The sequence below is a fragment of the Punica granatum genome, chromosome 7, assembly GCF_007655135.1.
Source record: "Punica granatum isolate Tunisia-2019 chromosome 7, ASM765513v2, whole genome shotgun sequence".
In the NCBI taxonomy this organism is placed as follows: domain Eukaryota; kingdom Viridiplantae; phylum Streptophyta; class Magnoliopsida; order Myrtales; family Lythraceae; genus Punica; species Punica granatum.
Window position 1 is genome coordinate 606712 of NC_045133.1, and position 24735 is coordinate 631446.

The 24735-nt window shown below is 39.9% G+C and overlaps 3 protein-coding genes across 3 annotated transcripts; all 3 read left to right on the forward strand.

Annotated features, from left to right (window-relative positions):
• The first annotated feature begins 494 nt into the window (after positions 1-494).
• On the forward strand, positions 495-2257 carry LOC116213468 (transcription factor WER-like). Its single transcript, XM_031548422.1, has 3 exons — positions 495-872; positions 1082-1211; positions 1773-2257. The coding sequence occupies exons 1-3, from the start codon at positions 746-748 to the stop codon at positions 2179-2181; spliced, it is 666 nt and encodes a 221-aa protein (XP_031404282.1). The 5' UTR covers positions 495-745; the 3' UTR covers positions 2182-2257.
• An 11428-nt stretch (positions 2258-13685) lies between these two features.
• Positions 13686-17333, forward strand: LOC116213466 (peroxisomal membrane protein PEX14-like). The gene is made up of 12 exons (XM_031548419.1): positions 13686-13971; positions 14529-14767; positions 14856-14895; positions 14988-15175; positions 15304-15493; positions 15614-15703; positions 15876-15937; positions 16043-16088; positions 16180-16247; positions 16337-16381; positions 16466-16534; positions 16635-17333. The coding sequence occupies exons 1-12, from the start codon at positions 13932-13934 to the stop codon at positions 17076-17078; spliced, it is 1521 nt and encodes a 506-aa protein (XP_031404279.1). The 5' UTR covers positions 13686-13931; the 3' UTR covers positions 17079-17333.
• A 628-nt stretch (positions 17334-17961) lies between these two features.
• On the forward strand, positions 17962-21871 carry LOC116213467 (1-deoxy-D-xylulose 5-phosphate reductoisomerase, chloroplastic). Its single transcript, XM_031548421.1, has 12 exons — positions 17962-18335; positions 18608-18780; positions 19035-19121; positions 19269-19394; positions 19482-19544; positions 19787-19936; positions 20037-20104; positions 20248-20359; positions 20471-20575; positions 20689-20810; positions 21129-21275; positions 21484-21871. Exons 1-12 carry the CDS (start codon positions 18248-18250, stop codon positions 21650-21652), a joined length of 1410 nt encoding a protein of 469 aa, XP_031404281.1. The 5' UTR covers positions 17962-18247; the 3' UTR covers positions 21653-21871.
• Positions 21872-24735: the final 2864 nt, after the last annotated feature.

The window sequence follows — 24735 nt, forward strand, 5'->3', positions numbered from 1 at the left end:
TTATTAATTGACATGTGCGTTGGATGCGTACAAGTCCGAATAGTGAAACGAAACTAGTCAGGAGTGGAAAAATTGTGTATGACTTTGTTGTTTGCAACCCTCTAGCTAGGCTTTTTCAAATTCCCCTGCTGACTTTTCAGGCCAAAATATCATTTGAATTTTGACCTTAATTACAAAACTTTATTCAATTGTGTAATATTTAAGATGAAAAATGTGGGAGTAAGTAAAAAGGAAACCAGGCTATACATTAATAAATTGTTAATTCAAAACGATGGAAAAAAAATCTCCTTTTTAAAAGAGTCCAATGAACATTGTGAGAATTAATATAGGAGAGAAAAAATATAAAAAAAAGTTATTAAAATGGATATAGTGTAATGACTCATTACCTAACCGTATATATATTTTGCTTTTAGTTAGTGAGTGTACGGATACCCGTCTCTCTCTATATATATATATATATATATATATATATGATATGTATACCCAGCGTGTCTCGTCACACATCTACACTTCCCAAAGATAGACCACTTCTCCAACCACTCATCACTCACTCTCAGAGCAAACGTCTCTCTCTCTCTCTCTGTTCCTCTGCCCCTTCCTAATTTCCTTCCTTTCCTTTCGTTCTGTGTGTGTTTATTGAGAGAAAGCAAAGAAACATCATACATATACATATACACACAAGTCTATATATATATATATATATATATATCATATCGAGAGAGAGAGAGAGAGAGAGAGAGAGAGAATGAAGCTGGGGAAGGGAAAGGGTGAATATAAGAAAGGGCTGTGGACTGAGGAGGAAGACAGAATTCTCATGGACTTCATTGGGGTTCATGGTAAAGGCAAGTGGAATCGTGTCGCCAAAATGACAGGTATTATATGCTTATATACACATATACGTATATATGCATAAATATATGATTATAAATGTCTCATGCACACTTCACATTCGCCACATTATTTTCCAGTTTTCATGAGTACATATATATGAAAGAAGTTCCATTACTAACTGACTTTATTTGTAGCCCCTGTCATAGATTTGTTCGCTGATCAGCTTCGTGTATGCTGCGTGTGCTTGTAGGGTTAAAAAGAGGTGGAAAGAGTTGCAGGCTCAGATGGATAAATTATCTGAGTCCGGGCGTGAAGCGAGGCGATTTCTCAGAGGAAGAAGACGACCTCATCATCCGCCTCCACAATTTGCTCGGAAACCGGTATATAATTCCTTTGAAATCCAGTGCAGAATAAATTAAAGTCTTTGAGGAGGACGACTCGTATATTATTCTTTTATATGTGCTGTATACTTTCATATATTCCAATTAATTATTAACAAGATGCAAAAGATGATAAAATTGGTAGACCTATTGGAAAAGATATTCAGCTTTTTGCACTGCTGGTCGTCTCAGATGAAATGATTGAGGTCTTACTCATTTGTCCTAAATGTTGGTCTTTTCCACCACAACAGGTACTAACATATAGAAAGAAGGCCAGCTATAGCTGTCATTCATGAGACTATATATGCTATGTGTCTATATATTGCGAGATAGATTGCTAGATACATATTTATTCATCCCTATAAAAATGCAGTGAATAATTTCATTTTTTGTGTACAGAACTAAGGTTTTAGGGTTGTATCTGCTATTAAAAAAAAAAAAGAGTGTTTATAATGTCATGCAATTAGATTAAAGATTTTCAAACAGTGTGCTCACTAGAAAGACACAAGTCAATATCCTCGAAATTTAGTAACGGTTTCCAGAATTAATGTTGGGCTGTAGGTGGTCGTTGATTGCGGGACGCGTTCCTGGAAGAACTGATAATCAAGTGAAGAACCACTGGAACACTCATTTGAGCAAGAAGCTCGGATTCAAGAAAGGGATAAGCAAAGGCAAAGCTTCTTCAAACAGCGAAGAAGTAGAGGAGAATCCTAGTATGCCACAGGTTGCAAACTCAAAGAAGCTCACTGAACATGAGGGTGGTGGAGCCACTGGTCCAACTGCAACTCACGACGGGTCTCATGAGGCAACAAGGTCTGATTTCAGCGCACAAGGGGCGGCAATCAGCAGTGCCCATGATCAGATGGGCTCGTTCTTTCCGTTTGTTTATGACAATATGAACCTTTACACCCCAGACGTGATAGAATACATGGACGAGTGCTCTCTCGATTTTATTTGGCATGGTTTGTAAAAACTCCTTGCTATTGTAGTCCCCTAGAACTAACTCACATCAATAAAGGCTTGCTCTATATGTCAAGTTTCCCCTACCCATCAATTGTGTAAAACTTACAATTATCTGACATTTACTTCATGCATGCATGCAGAGACAATTTTTTTAAAAAATCCCGTATATATATATATATATGCATGTGTTATTTATGCTAAGGTTTGTTGATTTCGCACACGAACAGTATATACATCAAATAAATATAGTCAACAAAACAAATTACTTCTTCGGATAGACCTGATTAACTAATAAATTAATGGCAAGTGTCAACTATACATACACTTCGGCCATGCACAAAACCGAACCTTGCCACGGTAAATATATGAGATCGTCGCCCTAACATAGGTAACGTTTATTGGCTCTTTTGCCTGATCTCTACTAGCAATAAGAGGATAACTGCAAGGAGAGGGGACTAGGTAGGTTAGGGGCTCCTTCTTACCCGACAAAGACCGTCCCTCACTGAAAAGACAAGTTTCTTAGGTTTCAGATATATATATATATCTGTATACACGACATGCGTAAAAACCTGTTAAAGCGTTGGTAGAATCGAGTCTTCTTTCGAGCATACGTATAGACTCGAGTCCTAGAAGCCTGCCAACAATTAGGATCAAATTACGCATATAAATACACCAAGATGGAAAATTTCTTCTTTTTATAATTTAATCGCATTAAATTGCACCTATCCAGCCAGACAAACAAACCGTGCGCCCCATCTACTGTACGCAACTGTGACTTCGGAAATACTCGTATGGACTCAAATATGTGGACAATGTAATTATTCGAAAACTCAATGGAGCTGTCGCTTTCAAATTAGTGATAGATGCCAACTATTTTAAAAGTTTTCACAATGTATACGGATATATATATATATATATATTTCGATTTCTACATCAATATTCTCTTCTTTTAGATCATACCAAGTTGGTGTGAACGAATTAAAGGTTGGAAAGTGTGTGTTTCTATGCACGGTGGGTTTGGAGAATGATGGGCAGATCATTGCCTCGTTGAAAGGTTTTCATCACAGGCCCAATATTTTCAGAGACTGCAATGAGAACCAAATCCATGCTTTGCACACGTTACTGATAGATTACTACTCAATATTCACCCAAAACATATAAATAAATAAAAATATTGTCTCCAACATTACATACTAATATGTACTGCGTGTGAGCTACGGAGAGAGAGAAATGATGAGACATCATTAAAATGGAATCTGCAGTTCTCTATGTCCAGAATTAAGTTTTCCATTTTGTGTCTCTAATGTATTTGTGACAACAAGTTCAATTTCCATGCTTGCATTCCTCGATCTAGAAAAAATAATCTTCTTCCTCTCCTTCCTTAAAACTCGAAAGTTTTCTAGGGATTCACTCATAAAAAAATTTAAAATATTTAATCACTCGTATATTAAATGCGTCAAATAACTTATTAATTGCTCATATTAACTTTAATGTTGAGTGTAAATAAGATCACAAATAACTAGGTATACGAATATAAATTATAAGGAAAGTCTATATAAAAATTTCAAAAATTAGTAAAATAAGATTCATTTATTAATTGTACATTAAAAGTGCCGTAGATAAAAATAATAATAAATTTTAAACAAGAGATAAATAGTATTTAGAAAGTGTAAAATTTGAAAGTGATATTTAACAAATAAGCAATAGAAACTTAAATGTTAGTTTAAAAACGAAAATTTTGTAATTGTATAACAAATAAATGAAATATTAAAATGTGTCTATGAATGAGACTAATCTCTGTGGTAACATGTATACGCGCAGAGTGAAAACCTTGGTTCAAATCTCCGCGAGTGCGAAGCAACCATAATTAGTGAGACATAGTGCATTTTACCCCTTGTATAGGTGGTGGGTGCACATAAGTCCGTGCTCTCTCCAGGTTCGCCAACCCAATATTTTTTTCTTTTTACATTTTTCAGTGGACTTCGATTTGAAGAATTGAAATTCAGAGAAAGACAAAAATTTTCCTCTCTAATAGACTTTTATCTTAATTGTGAGATGAAAATTGAGACGATATATTATGTCTATTAGGTTGAGATAAAAAATCCCGTCTAAAATTTTTGTCTCAGTCGAGAATGAGACAATAATTTTTGTCTTGTCATTTTGCAACAAGGCTTTTTGGGACGAAAAAATCTGTTTCTATATCATATAGAGACGAAGTTTTTCGTCTCAATTGCCATATTTATAGGAGCGAATTCTTGTAGTGCAAATTTTTTTTTTAGTTGTTATAGGTTTTAACAACTATATTTCACTCTTTATTAACTAAAAGTTTAGTCATTAAGGAGTTTATTAGTTGCTAAATAATTTTTTTAGCAACTAAAATTTTCACTTTATTTAAGAGTAAAATATTGTTATTCAAACCTATAACAACTAAGATATCTTAGTCGCGCATTAGTCGTCACAATCCAATGGCTAAAAGGCTTGACAACTAAATATTTATATGGTTGAAAAATATTTTAATCGTTAAAAATGAGTTTTCAATAACTGAAATTGATAATGTTTTTAATAAACTACATTGTTGCGGTGCTGTGTCCTCATCCCCATAGAGGCAAAAAGATAGGTGTAATAGCTCTATGTGAAATGATAAGAAAATGAATGTGATATGCCCATACTTTCTCTTTCACCCAATTGGACTATTGCTTCAATTTCAATGGCAAACTCATTTGACACTGAGAGTAGGCTTATAGGGCATTATTATTATTATTATTATTATAAAAATGTTGCCTTTTGGCCATTTTCTCTTGCTGGAGATTGTTGTGGGGTCCATTATCGTGCATTGCCACCTAGATATTACCTCTATCCCTGCCCTTTGATGAAAAGTTTGTGTGATTGATGGGAAATGCATCCTATGGAGCTAAACCCACAACATATATATATATATATAAGGAGAGAGGCCCTATGTAATTATGATAGTGGCATTATCTGTGCCCGATTATGGGCATGATGATTGATTGAGGAATTCTCGGACAGCTCAGAAGGCCAAAATTTAACTTCATATGTCGTTATCCATTGTTGTTGGAGCAGAAGGTCTGATGTAAATGTAATCTACTTTAAAAAAAGCATGAAGGCCGATGGACATGGTCTCTTGATATTTATGATCACCCATGATGAGATCGATCTCTTTACTTCAAACAAAATATGAGATTGGGCCAACCAAATGTCCACTTCATAATGGGCCGACAGCTGGGGCTAAATCTGGGACTACAGAAGCCCAATATGAAGTTGGGCAATGAGAAAGGATTAAATGTAAAACTATGGCCCAAGTTTCGGCAATGTCCTGGCACTGTCCTACAATATATCAGGCCCAGTGCACCATTACACAGGCAGCGCCGCGCCAATCCGACGGGGCCCCACTTAGCCCCCCTCATTGGACCAACATTGCTCCAACAAATGGATAAGGTTGTTTCTTTCTGTGCTGAATTAGCCAAGAACCGAAGGATCCTTCCACTTGATATATATCGGCCTAAATAAGTATAACCAGAGTTCTGACAATCAGTGTTTGCATGGACTTGTCATCTCCGATGACCGGCAAGGAAGAACTGGGCAGCGTCGACCTCATAGTGAGGAATCTTCCAGGGAGGGTAGCTGCAAACCATGGGAAAAGGACGGGCTTTTAGCAAGACAGATGTCACACTCACGCAATATATGCCACCCACTGAAAGAGAGACGTCCAAGGCTCAGGATACATTCTACCGTACAACCGAGAATCAGAATACACCTGTAACGGTCCTTGGTACGGGGAAATCAGGTCGGGCCTCCTACCGTACACGGTACGGATGAAATGATCTTCTGCGATACCACCGCCATAATTCAAAATGAGAGTGCGAGCAGTCAAATCGCCCAAATCCTCGCCCATTCCCTCCAACCTAACAACACCTCTGCTCCTAAAAATACCTCTGCACCTGCCCCTTTCCGATATCCGATGAATGCGGAAAGAAACCGTCGGCCGGGATACTGGGAGAGAGTGATGACCAGCAGGACTCATAGATGGTGGATCGGAAACCAGGGAGGACATAAGCGTAAGAATAAACGAGACAACTCCGAGACGGAGTATGAGGCTCCCAAGGTTGTTTCTTCAAGCTCACTCGCAGGTCATAAACCAAGATCTGAGCCCACAACTCATCCGTATAAGGGGGAAACCATACGCCAACACAATGGCCCAGCGCCAGAGCAACATGACCTTGCTTCTACCAATGATTCCGGTGGAAACAACTAGGCGTGTTCGCTACGTCTTGGCGGATGCAAGAACAGAGGTCGCAACCCACCTCTCAGTCACCTCGATGCTTAACTGCCCTAATAATCCCGCAGTTTCTATGAATAGCGCGCACCGGATTGGAGACTTCAAAGAGCAACAAACATGTCGGATCCTGGTTTATTCCACATGAACATTCTAATTTGGAACGGTCGGGGAGCTGGTAACAGAGATTTCCGCAGATCCTTGTTCGACCTGATACATCAACATCATTCAGACGTTGTTATACTTACAGAGACTAAGCTCTTGGGTGATCGTGTACAGCAAATTACAAGCATTTTTCCATTCGATGGCTTCGTATCCACCACTACTTGAGGATTTTTTTGGTGGTATCTGGATGTTAGGGCACACAAATCGAATCCAGGTTGAGCTGCTTGAGTCAACAGAGCAAGAAATACATGCCGTCATTCAGGTCGCATTAGGGCCGGCAATATTTGACACGACACGATAACACGACATGGATACGACACGAAGTTAAACGGGTTCGGGTTGAGATTTTTTGATATTCGGTCTAAACGGGTCAACCCGTTTAGACACGGTTAATAAACGTGTCTTAACGGGTTGAACCCGCATAACCCGATTAGACATGATTAAACCTATTTATTTAGACGTGTTTAATCGTGTTACTTAATCGTGTAACCCATTAACCCGTTTATCTAACTGAATTTACCAATATACCCTTCCACTAACCCTAATTTTGAAATTCCTCCTGCCGTGTTTTCATTCTTGCCTTCCCGTTCCTGACTTCCTGTTGTAACCCTAAATTCCTAACCCGTAAGCCCTTCCTCCTTTGGTTCCGCCTCCAAGCCCTCCACGGCTCCACTGTCAGTAGAAGAAATTGAAGAATCCTCCACCGCTCCACCATCCAAGCGTCCACGATCCGCTTCGCCGTTCTGTTTTTCTTGGTTTCACTCAGTTCGGGTACTTCATTTTCCTCGGGAAGGGCATTCTGCCAGAGCAGCAGCCGATTGTGGTGAAGGCCAAGCTCGTGTCCAGGACCCTTGAGAAGAAAATCAAGGAGGCCGGTGGCGCCGTCGTGCTCACCGCTTAGGTGATTTTTGTTAGCAATTTTACCTTTCTCTGTTTACATTGATCTGTGAACTCTGCTAGCCATATGGATCTCTGGAGCTTTCGTTATTGCTGCAAATTTTGCTGCTTTGACTCAATTCCGATGGACTCAATTCCATGCCTCTCTGTGATTCATATCGTGGGTTTGAGCTGAATGGATTTTGCTCATTAGCCGGACTCTCTGCTGTCGTAATGTCGAAAAAAGTTAGGACATTTGCACATTTGAAATCCGGCTATGATAATAGGAGAAACTCGCAAACATGATTTGATTTAGTACTAAGTAATTAATTCCAAATTGATATATATGAGTAACCCGAGGAGCGAATTGTGTTTGCTGTTGGTTCTCGCTGTACTGATCTGGGTAATGTATGTTGGGATGGATGGGTTACATCATTGGTATACAAAAGTTTAATTAACGCTTCACTATCTGGTCATTGAGGATATTCAGTTCCCATATGACCCGTTCCCTTGAAGCAAAATCAGTTGTGCTGCTCCCGGACATCTCTGTTCCACAGCACTTTGCAGTAGAACACTGTTGCCCTAGGATAGCTCGGCCCGCTTGCAGAAATTGGTTCAGAGTTTTTCAGGTTTCGTAATGTGTGGGTCTTTAGTCATTGCTTCTCTATCCATAGTTTAGAGAGCCATTCTCAATCATAGGAACCTTAGTCCCTATTCGTTGAATAGGGGTAAGAATTGTTTTTGGAGTTCGTTGAGAGGGGTTTTGTCGTGCCCGAGAAGGAAGAGTTTCTGTTGGCTTTATTTTCCATTTGCAGGATGACTTCTGCTAGAGTTGTAGTGGTTGTCTTCCTTTCGCTTGTTTTAGCTCCGTGCTTTAAGATGATCAGTTCTGGAGATCAGAGGATGGGAAATCATTTCTAGGCTTGTTGTACTTAGTTGGGATGTAAACATTTTAAGATTTATCATTTCTTCTTGTTTCGTTGTCTACTGACTTGGCATATATAATTAGACTGTAGTATGATACCTTTTGTTCTGCCGTGTTTATCTCAAGCACAGAAATTTCAAGCAGTAATACGTTCAAAGAGATATTTTTTTTTAATTAAAGTAGTTGAGGCAATTAGTTTGAGCAGGATAGTTTGGTGACAGAATGTAGCTTTCGTTGTGGTTGGCCAAAAGTTTATCTCTGAAGAGACTTCATGCGGTTCTCTTTTGTTTTTTTAATAAATGTTTTTCTTCACAGGGAGTATGTAGTTGATCTGGTTGGTGAACCCGGGAATGTGCGTGGTCCAGATTCATCGATCAATGGTTGTTTAATCTCTTTGATTCCCTCACCGTTCCAAGTTTCGTACCTGAAAGAATTCCAGCAGCCCTATGTGGATGATGCATCCTTTCATCAAACTCTGAATGCAGAGATTTCACAAGCTCGTCTGAATGAGCAGCTGGGGTAACTTCATTCATCGTAAGCAGCTGAACAATGCTACCTATTTTGGAAGAATTAATGATATGATGCTATTATAAGTTATTGTGATCTATTTTAAGACTAGACTTACATATCATGATATTTGTACTTCCTAGATTATGATCCATTTCTATGAATGAAATGAGCATGGTTAACTTTTTAGAAATTTCTGTTCGGAATAAACAGGTCGTAATCGTGTTAATGTGTCGAATAAACGGGTCGTGTTTACGTGTCGAATAAACGGGTCGTGTTAACGTGTTCGTATAATCGAGTTGATCGGATAAACGGGTCGTGTTAACGTGTCAGTGTAACCGGACTAATCGAATAAACGGGTCGTGTTAACGTGTCGGGTAACCGGTTATAATCGTGTCGTGTACGAACACGTACCTATTATGACACGTTTCGATAAACAGGTTTAAACGTGTCGTGTCCGGGTTGACACGGATATAAACAGGTCGTGTTCGTGTTTCCAAAACCTGACCCGTTTAATAATCGTGTCGTATACGGGTTTAGATTTTGATGACACGAACCCGATTAGACACGACACGTATAAACACGACACGACACGAATTGCCAGGCCTAGGTCGCATCCTCTTCCTTCTCTTGGTTACTTTCATCTATTTATGCCAGCCCATGAATTAGAGAGAGAAAAATTCTTTGGAATAACTTGCGACGAGTAGCAGTAACTAGTGACATGTCATGGGTAGTATTAGGAGATTTCAATGATATCACCTCTGGTCATAAGAAAATGGATGGAAGAGCTTCTGACCGTCATCGAGTTTCGAAGGGCAGCCTTTTCCCTCAAGCCACATAAGGCCCCCAGATCCGACGGATTACACCCTTGCTCTACCACAGATGTTGGAGTATTGTCGGTTTCTCTATCTTCTCAGTCGTGGAGGACTTCTTCACCAATCTCCGCATTCCCGAAGAGGCAAATAAAACACTGATCAGTCTCATCCCAAAGTCCTTTTCTCCTGAAACGATTTCGGGGTATCGCCCCATCAGCTTATGTAATTCCATCTACAAGGTCATATATATCTTGTGTTCTTGTTCTCTGTCTCCAGCCGTTCATAGAAGACATAATTTCGCCCTTCCAAAGTAGTTTTATTCCAAGGAGAAGAGCAAGAGACAATATCGTTATTCTTCGAGAAGTCATCCAATCTTTTAGAACCAAATCAGAGAACCAGGGTGCTTTTGTGCTCAAGCTTGACTTAGAGAAGGCTTTAGACCAACTAGAATGGAGTTTTGTCCGTAACGTATTGTTCTACTTTGGTTTTCCAGAGAAGTGGATTAGAATGATCCTCACTTGCATATCCTCAACCTATATGTCTATCTTGTTCAATGGTGGATGTCTCGAGTCTTTCGAGCCCTCCCGTGGTATCCGACAATGAGATCCCCTATCACCATACATATTCATCCTATGTATGGAGAACCTCTCTAATCTAATCAAAAGTGCAGCAGATTCTGGTTCCTGGAGCGGTATTAAACCTTTTTGGGGCTGCTTTCCCATCTCTCATCTTCTTTTCGCAGATGACATCATACTCATGGGCCGCAACAACTCGACCCTTAATGCCCTTGAGGAGACCCTCCAAACCTTCTGCTCAAAATCTGGGATGAAGATTAACATCAATAAATCTCAGTTCCTCTTCTCCAAAAAAACATCTCTGGAAACGAAGAAAATATTCTCAGACTCCCTTGGCGTTATGGACATTGATGACTTGGGTCGTTACCTAGGATTCCCCATTAGCCTCTCTAAGAAAAAGGAGAAAGACCTCTCCTTCCCCATTGATCAGATCCGCTCAAAGCTCAGTGGATGGAAGTCCAAACTCCTCTCAATGGCAGGAAGAGCTACGGTAATTGAATCAGTAACCTCAGCCACCCTTCCATATGTGATGCAGTGTACCTATCTCCCAATGGAAGTCACATCAAAAATTGATAAACTCAATAGAGATTTGCTATGGGGGTCCTCCACAGAGAAGAGGAAGGTCCACTTGGTGAATTGGGATATGGTAACACAACCGAAATCCATGGGAGGCCTAGGTTTAAAACAAATGGACTTACGAAATAAAGCTCTGTTGGGAAGCTTAGCAGCTCGAGTCACTACCGAGGAGTCCCCATGGGCAAGAATGCTCAGAATCAAAGCAACACGGTCCAACTTCTTGTGGAAGGGCTCTGCGACTTGGAATGCTCTCCCAGCAGGATTGGAGACGTGGGATAAAGGAGCAAAGTGGATTATTGGAGATGGCATCCCAATGAATTTCTGGGAAGATTGGTGGATTGGAAATGCACCACTTAGAGAAAGGATCCAAGGACCCCTTCCGCTTGGTGAAGAACAGAGAAAGGTGAGCACTGTTATCAGTCCATCACCCTAATAGGATCTCAACAACCTCTCCTGTGTCTTGCCCCATGACATAACTCAACTCATCAGAAGCCTCCCCTTGAGTATCACAGCCCAAATCCCAGATTCCACCGTTTGGGGCCATTCACAATCTGGCAAATTCTCCACTAGCTCTGCCTAACAGCTTTCCTTGCCAAGAGAAAGCCATCGCGAAATTCTTCCCCTTGGAACTGGATTTAGAAGTTTCCAACCATTCCGAAAATCCAGTATTTCCTTTGGTTGTGTCATCACGAAAGGATTGCCATTGCCCATCTACTATCAAATAGAGGGCTGAACATCAATCCCACTTGCCCAAATTGCCCTGGCAGTTGCGAGACAGTCGCTCACATCCTTCTAGATTATGTCCCGGCGACCTCCCTTTGGCAAGAACTCCCTGTTATGGCTTGTTTGGTTTGCAAATGTGATTTTAAAATCATAACTTTAACCTAATTCTACCCACAACAAAACAAAATAACTCATACAAAGTCAGAGAGTGAGTCACATTTATACCACTCTTTTTCAAAATCAAAATCTGATTTTAAAATTCTACTTTAAAACCAAACGCAGCACTAATATCTTTCTTCTCCGACCCTCTGCAGGAATGGTATATCTAAACTGCACTTCCATCTAAAACACGCTCTTGGGCATTAATTGGGGCACTCTATTCTCCTATGCTATATGGACCCTTTGGGAGCATCGAAACTCTCCTCTTCTCGAAGTAGCCTCTACACAACAACCTTGTTCACTACTGTCTTCAATTAGCGGCGGAATTCCAACGCTCTTGTAAAAAAATTCTAAGCTTGATGTCACTTCGAGCGTCGTAGCCGAACTATGTGCTTTCCAGCCGGGCTTGCAGTTAGTTAAGATGATGGGCATCCGGAAAATCCAAGTCGAATTAGATGCTGTTACCGTGTTCAACTGGATTTGGGGAGAAACTGCATCTAATGCTATACATTCTGCCTAATCCATGACTGCAAGACACTATCTGATGAGTTCGAGGTTATCGAAGCAGCTCACGTCTTCAGAAAGGCCAATTCATATCCAAACATTCTTGCTCGCATGGGAGGAAAACAAACTGAAGGCCTCATCTTTTTTGATAGTATGCCTAGCTGTGTTAGTCTTGGTTTATTTGCGGACATAATGGGGACGCCAGTATCTCGACTTGTAAATGACCCTCCTTGATTCAGTTAATCTATAATATTCTCAGTTTATCCAAAAATAAGTGTTTGCATGGTCTGCCTACGACTCGGTTCAGTTTTCGGATCTCCTAAAATCCGATGATACACCGAATTGAACCTTTCTAATCAGTTTATGCCTTTGCAATACAGCTCAGTTAGTCGATTTTCCAGTTCCGACTAATTTAACAGTTCAGCTTGGTTTTTCTCTTTTCCCTCCTCATGATGATCCTACTTTACGAGTTGATTTTCTACATATAACTTGTGAAAAATTAAATCGGTTTCTATTATTCAAAGGCTCTTTTTTTGTTTCCCCTTTCTATTGAATTAACACTTTTACAAAGAAAGAAAATTCCCGACGATTATAAAAATAAAATCCCCTCGATTCCTATCCTGCGAAGCAAAGATTGTAAATTTGGTCGAGAATCGAAATTATCTTTATCCATTTTCAGAAATATTTCACTGTCTATCTTCTCCCTTATTCCTTTACCAAATTAAAATTTGCAGATTTTTTTTTGAGGAAAAAATGGACCAAACTAGGGTGATCAGTTCCGAATATCCTGTATTTTTCACGATACCCAGACCCTATCCTGTTGAATTTTGGAACCGGAACTTATATTATACCACAGGTTCCGGATATCCTGTTAGAACCTGTAAATTTTTTCCTCTGGCTAAATAAAATTGAATATTTCACATACATAATAAGTAATCACGCCAGATAAAATATCAACAAAGATTTAGATTAATCCAAAAAAAAAGTCTTATCAATTTATCGATAAAATTAAATATCCATAATACGATCTCATACAAAAAAGTGTATCTATTATGATTCATTAGAAAAAACAGTAACTTTATTCTCTTTTATCTTTTTTTTTAAATAAATAACCGATTTCGAATACCCTGTAGGCAGGAACCAGAACCGGAATTGATTTTCACTGGTTCTTGATTTTAATACCCAGAACCTACCATATTTTCAATACGAGCTACTCGGATCCTATCCTAAAGGGTAGGTTTCGACCGATTCCGAGTATATCCGGTACCCGTGCACACCCCTGGACCAAACAACAGCACATTATCTTCTTCTTCTTTCTGTCTTTCCCTTCTTTTCTTTTTTTTTAATATTCCCTTTTGGTGTCTCTCTGTTTGTTTAGTGTTTCATTTTGAGCCATTACTGAACGCAATCACCATACCTCGAGAAGAGCAACAAAAATCACACCTCCCCCTCCCCTTCTCTCGTCACCGTCTACAGTGATCATCTCAATTTTCTTCCCCAAGTCAATGAAAAAAGATATATTTTTCGTATTGTTTTCTTCTTCAACCCTCTCTTTTTCTTGCCCGAGCTGAGCCCATGGTCGTTTCCTCTTTATCTTCTGTGTCTGCGTAAACTCCAGTGTGAGGAGGCAAAGTGGGCATGGCGACTCCGTCTACTGACGTCAAGACCCAGAACCCAGGTTTGGTTTCTTCTTCCTGCTCGAGGTGTTGCCCCGTTTCGGGCTAATTTCGTCAGCTTATATGCCTTTGACTTCTGTATCAGGAATTGATTGTTTTGATTAAATAGACTGTCTTGATTGTCTGTCTTTCTGTGTTCTGACGAGCTTTTGAAGTCGAACTCTCGCTATCACAGAGAGATTCTTTGTTTTTTCTGTTCATGTATGATAATTCGTCGTAAAAGGGTTAATAACTTTGGGTATGTGGAACCTCCTTGTTGATTCATTTCTGAATTTGAAGGAATGAGATTGTGATGAATACCGAATTCGAGTTCTCTCTTGGTTGCTCCAAGCAGGAGAAACTTCGAGTTTGCAGCCTTGAATCTTTTTGTAGTCGTATCGTTATGCTTAGGAAAACTCTCTGGCCATATACTTGAATCTGTCCAAAAATGAGTGCAGTTTGCGGGATAAGAGCTGCGAAAACTACTTGCTCTTCAGTAAAATTGTAGAGTTAGCAGAAGTAAACTACTCATATCATGATCACTACGAGCAAGGGATTTCTTATGTTTTTGTCTATACAGCGACTGCTGAACCAACAAATGAGGCTGATCAGACTGCTGCAGCAGAGCCCACCAAACCCGCCTCCTTGCCATCTGTGTTTGTGAACTCTGAGCCGATTCGACCGGAACAGGTGGAAAATGCCGTGAAGTTTCTTTCGCACCCAAAAGTCAGGGGATCTCCAGTTATGTACCGGAGATCTTTCCTCGAAAAGAAAGGCCTCACCAAGGAAGAAATTGATGAAGCCTTCCTTCGAGTCCCTGTAAGCCCTCTCTACTTACTTCCTTATTCGATTTGCAAAGAACAAGTTCCATTTTAAAAAAAGCAAAGCTGATAATCTCCTTTTGTAGGACTCAAGTCCGACTGTCCAGGCAGCTACCATTAATCAAGGTAATCGCTTTACGGATTTAATCACGGGAACAACTTTTTAAGTTGTTTTCTCCAGTGAAGTTATATCGCTAGTGTTTGTTTTTGTTCCACAGATGCACAGACGAAGACAGTATCAAATGCTCAAACACAAGCCCCAGTACAAGCTCAGCAGCCTGCTGCAGCTGCCCCTGCAGGAGTCATATCGAGGACGATTTCTCAGCCCAGATTCCACTGGAGTCATGCAATATACGCCATCGGGATACTAGCGGTATCCGGTGCTGGAACAGCTGTCATTTTCAAGGTATCCACTTGGAAGTGTGCAATTTATGCCATCAACTTATTAATCAATAGCCCTGCCATCTTCATTCATTGGAGTGAAATTCTCAGATTAAGGATTCATTATTTTCTAGTCACTTTTGTTTGCTCTAGAATGCTGTGGTTCCTAGGTTGAAATCGTGGATACGCAAGATCGCCTCGGAAGATGAAAATGGTGTTGCACAGAAAACAGACTCAAAGCCAAGTGTGGCGGAAGAAGCAGCTGCTGCTGCAAAAGCAGCGGCCGATGCGGCTGCACAAGTGGCAAAAGTGAGCCAGGAGATGATGAATACGAATATTGAAGGTAGAGGTTTAAGATTGAAGAATGTGGCTTTTCATATGGATGTGTTTTCTTTGCTTGATAAACTACTATGTGGTCACTCGTTTTTGTTATGATGTATGTCTTTGCCTTTTGGATTTTCAGAGAAGAGATACTTCAGGAACTTGACGGATATGTTAGATGTTCAACTGCGGGAGATGAGAGCAATGAGTTTCTCCATTAGGAAATTGGAAGGTGGGAACTACTTGTCGTACGAATGGATGTCGCATGGTTTTATTTGAAAACTGATTGCTACCTTAGTCTCTCCATAATAGTATTATTACGTCTGAAAATTTTGACTAGTTTCAGCATTCCACTTGTATAATTTCACTTCATCGTTGCTTGTTTATTTGGAATTTATTTTCAGAGCAAAACAATATGGGTGCTCTTCCTTCTTATAATCAAGATTACCGCGTCTCTAGCTCAAAGGTGAGCTTAGCTAGCAGAAACATATTCCTCATTACAATTTTCTTTTACTGGTGTCACTGTAAGTACAGCTTTTCATCTGATGTCTTTTTCGCCTTATTTGTACAGCAACAACCATATGCCAATGGGAAGGCAGAGTTCGACTCACTCTCAGGTTTGTCTCATAAAACAAGAGCTGGTCCACAAGAGAATGTTTGCTGACATATATAAATTTAATTCGACGCTGTCATGAGTTCTTTTCTCAGGGAGATCCTCGTCACCACCGGCTCCTGCTGAACCCTCGGTTCCTCCACATCCAAAGTCATATATGGAGGTAGAAGAGCCTGTCTGAAGGCTTTTAAACGATCCCTTACTTTTAAAATTTTGAAGAATCTTGACTTTGGTTTTTGAATCATGGGACAGATTATGGCAATGGTCCAGAGAGGGGAAAAACCTCCAAATGTCAAGGTATCTTGTTTCTATGCTGAGGATTTGCATCTGTATCAACACATGTTCGACTTGCTTTAATCCTTCAATCTGATTTTTGTGCAGGACATCGATGATTCGCCCCCTAATCCTCATCAGCCGATATCAAATTCCCGTGTAGATCCGAGATCAAAGGTATGCAATTTAGGATGTCCTTTTACAGTACTTGAGGAGTTGTTATTATCTGAACTATTGACAGTAGTGATGGATATTTTTTTCTAAATGCCCCGATTAGCCCTGGCAATCTGGACAGGCCCCAAACAGCTCAGGCCCGTATCAATTGAATGGTGATAGTGACCAGGGAAATGGAGACCCTTCTATCCCTTGGTGGCAAAGGAAAAATGTCAGAATCACGGAAGTGGAAAATGAAGAAGACTCAAAGGTAGGCCAATACTATAGTTCAGGGGCCCCTGAGCAACCGGCTCGGTCTTCATGGGTCCCACCCCAGCCTCCCCCTATTGCCATGGCTGAAGCAGCAGAAGCCATTCGGCGTCCAAAACCGGCGGTTCAGAAGGAGCAGCAATCGAGCGATGACCAGTCGGTGGCTGAACCTTCAGATGAGCTGCAGAGGATCACGAAAATCTCTGAGACAGGAGGAGCAGCATTGAATACCACCAATGGTATCGCCTCAGAGACAAGCCCGAGTGAGATACAAGAGGAACAAGAACAGAACTACTGAGGATATGAGAACGAAAAAGATTATCAAGAGAGGAGTGAATTCATGACCGTGTATCCCGAGCAGAGATGCCTCAGCTTGACCAGTCCTTCAGCATGTTTAATTCGTTGCGTCCCGTGTTTAGTTCAATCAAAGCACTTCAATATTGTTGGAATGCATCAATCTCAACAAGCAGATGTGATAATAATAAGAGTAGCTCCGCTGGGCTGCACTTGTATTGACAATTCTCGTATGCAGCTACAAGGTTCTCAACTCTCATGGCAGGTATCTTATCTGTTAGATATATAATATATGTGTATATTATATATGAAAAACTCAAAGAAACAATAAATTAATCTCACGCCCAAAAGATAGATAGTGCTGAACGAGGGAGGAACATTATAAAAAGCACCATTCCTTGTTCATAGTCCAAAGTTGCCGTCTCTGTCTCTATTTAAAATATGGTGCCTCTGCTGAGTGCATTTCGTGTGAATGAATCCAAAATGAATGTGGCCACTTCCTTTATTATTATTTACGAATGAATGAGTACCGTACGCGCACTCGATTCCACTATATATTCGCCGTGGATCACGTTTTAGGATGGACAACAGTCGGCCCCCTCTCAAGTCCAATTATTGCATAATTTTTCGAGAAACAGACTGTTTCTGTGTGACCCGAAACTCGTTTTGATTTCAAAGTCTCTTTTCGCATCAAAAAATATGTTACTGACGTGATGTGCATGGATCAAATCCCGACCAGCTTACAGTCAAAAATAAAAATAGTTCTTCAATACGGATCCGTAGAGAAATTCCGACCAATTGCATGAGCGTGAAACACATGAAGATTATGCCACGAACAGAAAGACCAGGGAGAGGGACGATGCCCTTTCTGTCTTATCCTCGTCTCTGTTCTTACCGCCCCAAAGCATCCAAACTTCTCTGCTTAAGTTGACCCTCGCACCGCACTATGGAACAAAGCCCCCATTTGATTCCATTCCGAAAACCACACGATATTAAATATTGTTTGCCATTAATACTTAACCAAATTTGCCAATCTGCTCTGAGAGATTGAGTCCGCTCATTTTCTTCACAAGCTCTCAACCTCACCTCCCCCCTTCCCCCCCCCCCCGGATTTCCCCCCTCCGCAGGTTTTCTTCTACCGGTGTTGACATCTTCATTTCAAAGGGCCCTCTGATGGCTCTTAATCTGCAGATTAAGTCCTCACCTTTCCTGGGTTCCAGCAAGCCCAATAACCCCCTCTTCAGTCTCAGCAAGACACAAGGTCAGCAGATTCTTGATTCTTTGCCCGTCTCGCTTGACGAAGGATTATGCAAAACCCGGCAAAAGGACATGTTTTGCGCTGTCTGTCTTTTTTTTCTGTTGATATTGATGGTGACCCAGTTGATTTTATCCTGAAAAGTCGGCAGCTTTAGTGCTCGTCGATTATCCAAGCTCGCGGTTAATTGTCTCCTCAGCACTGGCTCTGATGTGAGCGTCAATCGTCTGATAAGGTCGAAGCTGTCACCTGATGTTCATGGTTTTCCTGATCTTCAGGTGCATTTAGTTTTAAGAAGAGAGATTGCAGAACGAGTAGAGTTCATTGTTCGGCACAGCCTCCTCCTCCTCCAGCTTGGCCTGGGCGAGCTGTTCCGGACACAAACCTTAAAACATGGGAAGGACCGAAGCCTCTTTCTATCGTAGGATCAACTGGTTCTATTGGAACACAGGTCAGGAATAAGCTCAATGGCAGAACACAGTGAATAGAATCCTTTTCCATGATGTTTGTTGATGTCAATAGGAAACTGAAGTGATCATGAAATTGGCCTAGAGTCGCTTTGTTGCTTCACTTGTGCTCGACTTTACACACGATATTTGATAATTTCTGAAAAGCCGTGCGCGGGGCTTGTACAGAGTGAGAACATCATTCAACTAGTCTGATGTCATCGGTTAAGACAGGAATTTAGTATTGAATGTTTTGCAGACGTTGGACATAGTTGCAGAGAATCCCGATAAATTCCGAGTCGTGGCACTCGCTGCTGGATCAAATGTTACTCTTCTCGCTGATCAGGTTAGGGGAACATTCACTCACTGAGCTACTTTTCTCCTCAGGAGATAGATGGTTCTTTATCCAATTGATTAGCTTTCTTAGAAGGGGCTAAAGATTTTTCGGAAGTAGTGCCATTTATGTCCTTCAAATATTTCCTTTATCATGCAGGTGAGGACTTTCAAACCTCAACTAGTTGCTGTGAGGAATGAGTCATTGGTTGATGAACTTATTGAAGCTTTAGCTGACGTTGAAGAAAAGCCCGATATCATTCCTGGGGAAGAAGGAATAGTTGAGGTGTCTCTCTGATTCTGATCTCTTCTTTCATTGGTTGAAATTCATCCAAAATATTCAAAATGGTCTCATTCTCAATGAATTCTTCAGGTGGCTCGCCACCCTGATGCAGTGAGTGTGGTTACAGGAATAGTAGGCTGTGCTGGGCTAAAGGTAAATATAAGTACTTCTTGACTATTTTTGAAGTTTGATATGGTAAAACTGATTTAACTCACTTTCAGCCATTTTTTTCGCTGTAGTAAAGTGGTAGGACAAGATTAAATATAAATTTTGAAATTACACTACAAATTTAATTGGTGGAAAAGAAATTGGATAGCCATGGATTTTTGTCTTCCTCTTCTTTCTATGCCAAGGTAGATTTACCAGCTGAGTATTTTGTTCCTGGTTTTTCTTAGCCTACAGTAGCAGCAATTGAAGCAGGGAAGGATATAGCGTTGGCAAATAAGGAAACTCTAATTGCCGGGGGCCCTTTCGTGCTCCCTCTCGCTCACAAGCATAACGTGAAGATTCTTCCAGCTGATTCAGAACATTCTGCTATATTTCAGGTGTGGATATATCTTTATGCTAACTGTTGAACTTCAAACTTTTCCTGAATTCAAATTGCTCATTCCGATCAGAAGCTCAGATAGTGTTCACTCTTTTCAGTGTATTCAAGGTTTACCAGAAGGTGCACTTCGGCGAATCATTCTAACTGCATCTGGTGGGGCCTTCAGGTGAGCGCAAAATTTTGCTTCTATAAGACATATGTATTTGTATGAGCTAGTGACTTGAACCTAACAGGAAGCGCTTATACTTGTTTGTGAGAGACCATATAGAAGAATAGGATCTTGATTTATGATGATATTTGTGTCAACAGGGATTTGCCTGTAGAAAAGTTGAAGGAAGTCAAAGTCGCTGATGCTTTAAAGCATCCTAACTGGAATATGGGGAAGAAGATCACTGTTGACTCCGCCACCCTCTTCAATAAGGTTTGCTTTCCCTTCTTTTTCTTCCTCTGCTCTGAGAAGCATATGATAATTGAACCTTGTTAGTTTGGCCGTGAAATTTCATGGGTTTCATTTGCATATTTCCTCAAATAGGGTCTTGAAGTTATTGAAGCACATTATCTCTTTGGTGCTGAGTACGACAATATCGAGATTGTCATTCACCCGCAATCCATCATACACTCGATGGTTGAAACACAGGTGTGGTCTGTCTGCTTCCATCTTGATTGCCCATATAAAGTCAATGAATGTTCATACATTCATAAATTGATCTTCTCGCACTTTGTATCTTACTGCTTGTGCATCCCTTCCAGGATTCTTCTGTTCTTGCTCAATTGGGGTGGCCTGATATGCGATTGCCAATCCTCTACACAATGTCGTGGCCTGACAGAATTTACTGCTCTGAAGTAACATGGCCTCGTCTCGATCTATGCAAGTAATTCTCTTTTCCCTCCATATTTCTCGTGTAGTCGGTCCCCTTGAAAGTTTGAAGAGTATAATATAGGTTTTTTTTTTTTTGTGCATGATAAAAATTGGACCAAAAAAAAAAGATCTGTTTTATGCAAATGAAAACAAGAATTTCAGTGATCTGCAGAAACCCCAACTATTAGATGATCGTTGCCGTAACCCAAGGTTAATGATCATGCCATGCAACATGATACATTTTTAATGTTACCAATTATTGGTCTTATAGAAACCCATCATCCTCTCTTTATTGTGTTCAGTATCAGAAATTTCTCTGTCACTGTTGCAGGCTTGGTTCATTAACGTTTAAAGCTCCCGATAATGTAAAATACCCATCAATGGATCTTGCTTACGCTGCGGGAAGGGCAGGAGGCACTATGACTGGAGTTCTTAGTGCAGCCAATGAAAAAGCAGTTGAGATGTTCATTGATGAGAAGTATGCTATCTGTGTCTCTTTCTGCATTTTTCCCATCTTGGTCTTTCTTTATGGTTTCGTATAATTTTTTTATAAGTTCGCGGGCATCGAATGGTTTCTATTTCTTCTTTGTGTGAATTGGGATAAGGAAAACTCTTATCGTCACCACTTTCATGTGAACTTTCTTATGCCATAAGATTGGTTTTCTGAACCGCTTCAATCTTTGCAGGATAAGCTACTTGGATATATTCAAGGTGGTGGAGCTCACATGTGACAAACACAGGGCAGAACTCGTCGAGACGCCAACCCTTGAGGAAATCATCCACTATGACTTGTGGGCTCGGGACTATGCAGCGAGTGTACAGCACTCTTCTGAACGGCGACCTGTGTTCACGTGATTAGTGATTGTTTACTTTAAATCGCAATAAGATGCTGTGGGAGGGGGGAGGGATAATAGCAGCAGCCTTCCTGTATGGGATGAAGTTCATCCATCACAAGGGAGACTTGTTCGGAACGATAGTGCAGAGAGAATCATGCAATTCTTCGGAAAAGTTAAGGAATGCAATTCAATTCCGGGCTTTATGTGCATCTCAATCGATGCGAGCTCAATTCGATCATGTGGTTCGTTTCTTGTGTGCTGCCAGCGGAGCTATCTGCAAAGTGCATTGAGTATTCCATTTCTAGTTTACCGAACATTTGCATCGAATGTTATCCAACGCCATGCATCAACACGGCAATGAATTTGAACAGTGACTATCAATACGACAAAGAAATCGAACATTGAGCATCGTTTTCTCTCGAGTAAAATGGACGGTCCTCCATGTTGATATGGTTGGGTGCCCAAGAAATACGGGAATTCCTGAAGCTCCACAGCCTTTAATATGATGCCTTTAGCTTTTTCTTCTTTTTACTTTTTTTTTTACCCCTCATTTCTTTCTGTTGATGGCTCCCTATGACCCAAAAGTAGATAAAAAGCGTAACATGCAAAATAACCAAAAGAGATAAGGAAATACCGTGTAAAAATCATCGCTTCAATGAAATTTTTGTCGAACAAAATCCGGATAGATGTTGATCGTGGTAGTTGATAGTAATTAGGGCGCCATCACAATTTATATATGGATGACCATGTAGCGTATGCGATCTTTGGTCAAGCTCCTCTACACTTACTCCCCATGCTGTACAAATCATGAAAAACTTGCACTGATTCAAATGCGATGTGATGCCATATCACATAAAATACCGAATCTTACGTGCATAGTAAAAAGAAAATTCTTGGCATACCTTTATCATCTCTTCCTTATAGATATTGTCGATAAAATCTCAATGAGTTTTAGGGCATGTTTGGTTTCAAGATGGTATTTTAAAATCACAATTCTAACTTAACTCTACTCACTATAAAACAAAATAACTCATACAAAGTCAAAGAGTAAGCCCCATTTATACCACTTTTTTCCACAACAAAACAACATAACACATACAAAGTTAAATGTGGGCCCCATTTATACCACTCAAAATCAAAATTAAAATCTGATTTTAAAATCCTACTATGAAACCAAACGCAACCTTACTCACCCATCGACGACATCTTAGCTCTGTTCTTTAACTCACTCGATCTTCATGTGTGAATGAAGGTGAGACCACAATCACAATGCAAATGCATTGTTACTTGTTGGAGGGATAATAAAAGAAACGAAATTTCCAAACCAATGTTTTTCCACTGTCCACATTGAGAGAGGCGGAGACAAAGAAAGTTGGAAGCTTCAAGAGTTTCTTTCACACATTATTATCATTATTAATTTCACCGAGGATTGTGAGTGAATGGTGATGTCTTGAGGAAAAAGAGAATAAGAAATCTTTTCTTTTTGCAGATGAGTAGGCATTCATGAATATATAACAAAACATCAACATGACTATATCCAATCCAATGACCAAGACTTTCTCGGTCGGATGAGTCGTCCACCACCTTGAATTCAATTTTTTTTTTTTTATGTCTTGATATCATGAGGTTTCCGATACTTATTAGCTTAAATTAAATATTGTTTCGGGTCTCAATTTCAATCAATCCTGACGTCTTTTTAATGGATTACATTGCAGATAAAATTGGTACATATGATGTACAGTGCATCGTGATTATTCGCTGTCTGAATTTTAATTTTCTGTTTCTGTACATATATACGTGTGAAGTATATGATTGTTTTTTAGTTATTTTCCACTCGTCACAAAACATATTAGATAATCTGCGTCATTGCCATCGTCATCGTCGAGCTTCATTTTTCCACAAGATTGCGGGAATTTTTTTCGATATTTTTTTACGGACTCGGTACCTCGACATACCCTTTTGAAGTTTCTGTGGACAAACCGCGGGGAAACCGCAATCCTATGCTAAAGTGAGGCAATAGTGGCTTTAGTTGAGGACGTGGGTCCAAAATGAACACGTACTACTGTATCGTCTTGGAACTAATAACAATAATAATAATATACAGTCTCTGTCCTCCTTTTCTGAAATTATTATAGGGACATTTGATTGGACTATTATTAAATTATAGAAAAAGTGATAATTGGATGAAAAATTGGATCTTGAATTGTAGATTAAAATATGAGATTGTTATATTTGATAAATATATTGAATTATTGAGAACGGAAATGATAATATATTATATAATTTCTTTTTATAGAGATAACGTACGAGTATCACAATTGTAATATGACAATTTTATTTATTTCAAATGTGAAATCTTTATTGTGATTACTCTTTTAAAATTTTAACTCGAAAAAATAATTATAATTATAATTAAACATTATAAAATACTATGCAAAATTCGAATTTTACAATGCAAAATCTTTCCCTTACATGGAATCAAACGCCCATTTATATCTACCTAGTGATGGCGATGATAACATGTACTCAAAACAAGAGTAATAATGATTACTGCTAGAACATGAGGTGTCCTCAATTTAATGGTGACACTAATTCTTTGCTTTAACGTACAACTCCGTACTTTATGAACAAGTAAACTTCAATTGCCTAATGTCACTTCCAATCCAAACATTTATAGATAAAAGTATAACTATGCGATATATCATAACCAAGTGAAAAGGAAATAATTTGCAGTATATACAAGTACAACCCATCATATATATCTCATACTGATATAAAATTAATTTCTTAAAGGATTCATTCGGGGATACGTGTCTACACCCGATTGAATCACTTTTATAACATGCAATAAATACACGTGACATTGAGAGAATGAAGTACATGTTTAATCCCTCATCCAAATTACACCCAAACTCTGCCTAAAAATAGAGAAGGTTTTCACAGATTTAACACACTCAATCAAACACACAATATTGATTTGTATCTTTTATCTTCGCCCCCCGCGGCCCTTATCGCAGGAGTAGCGTTAATGTAGGTAACTCCCGCCTCGCGGTGGCTAGGGCCTCGCCCTCAACGGTTCAAGCCAACGCTCATTCGTGGCGG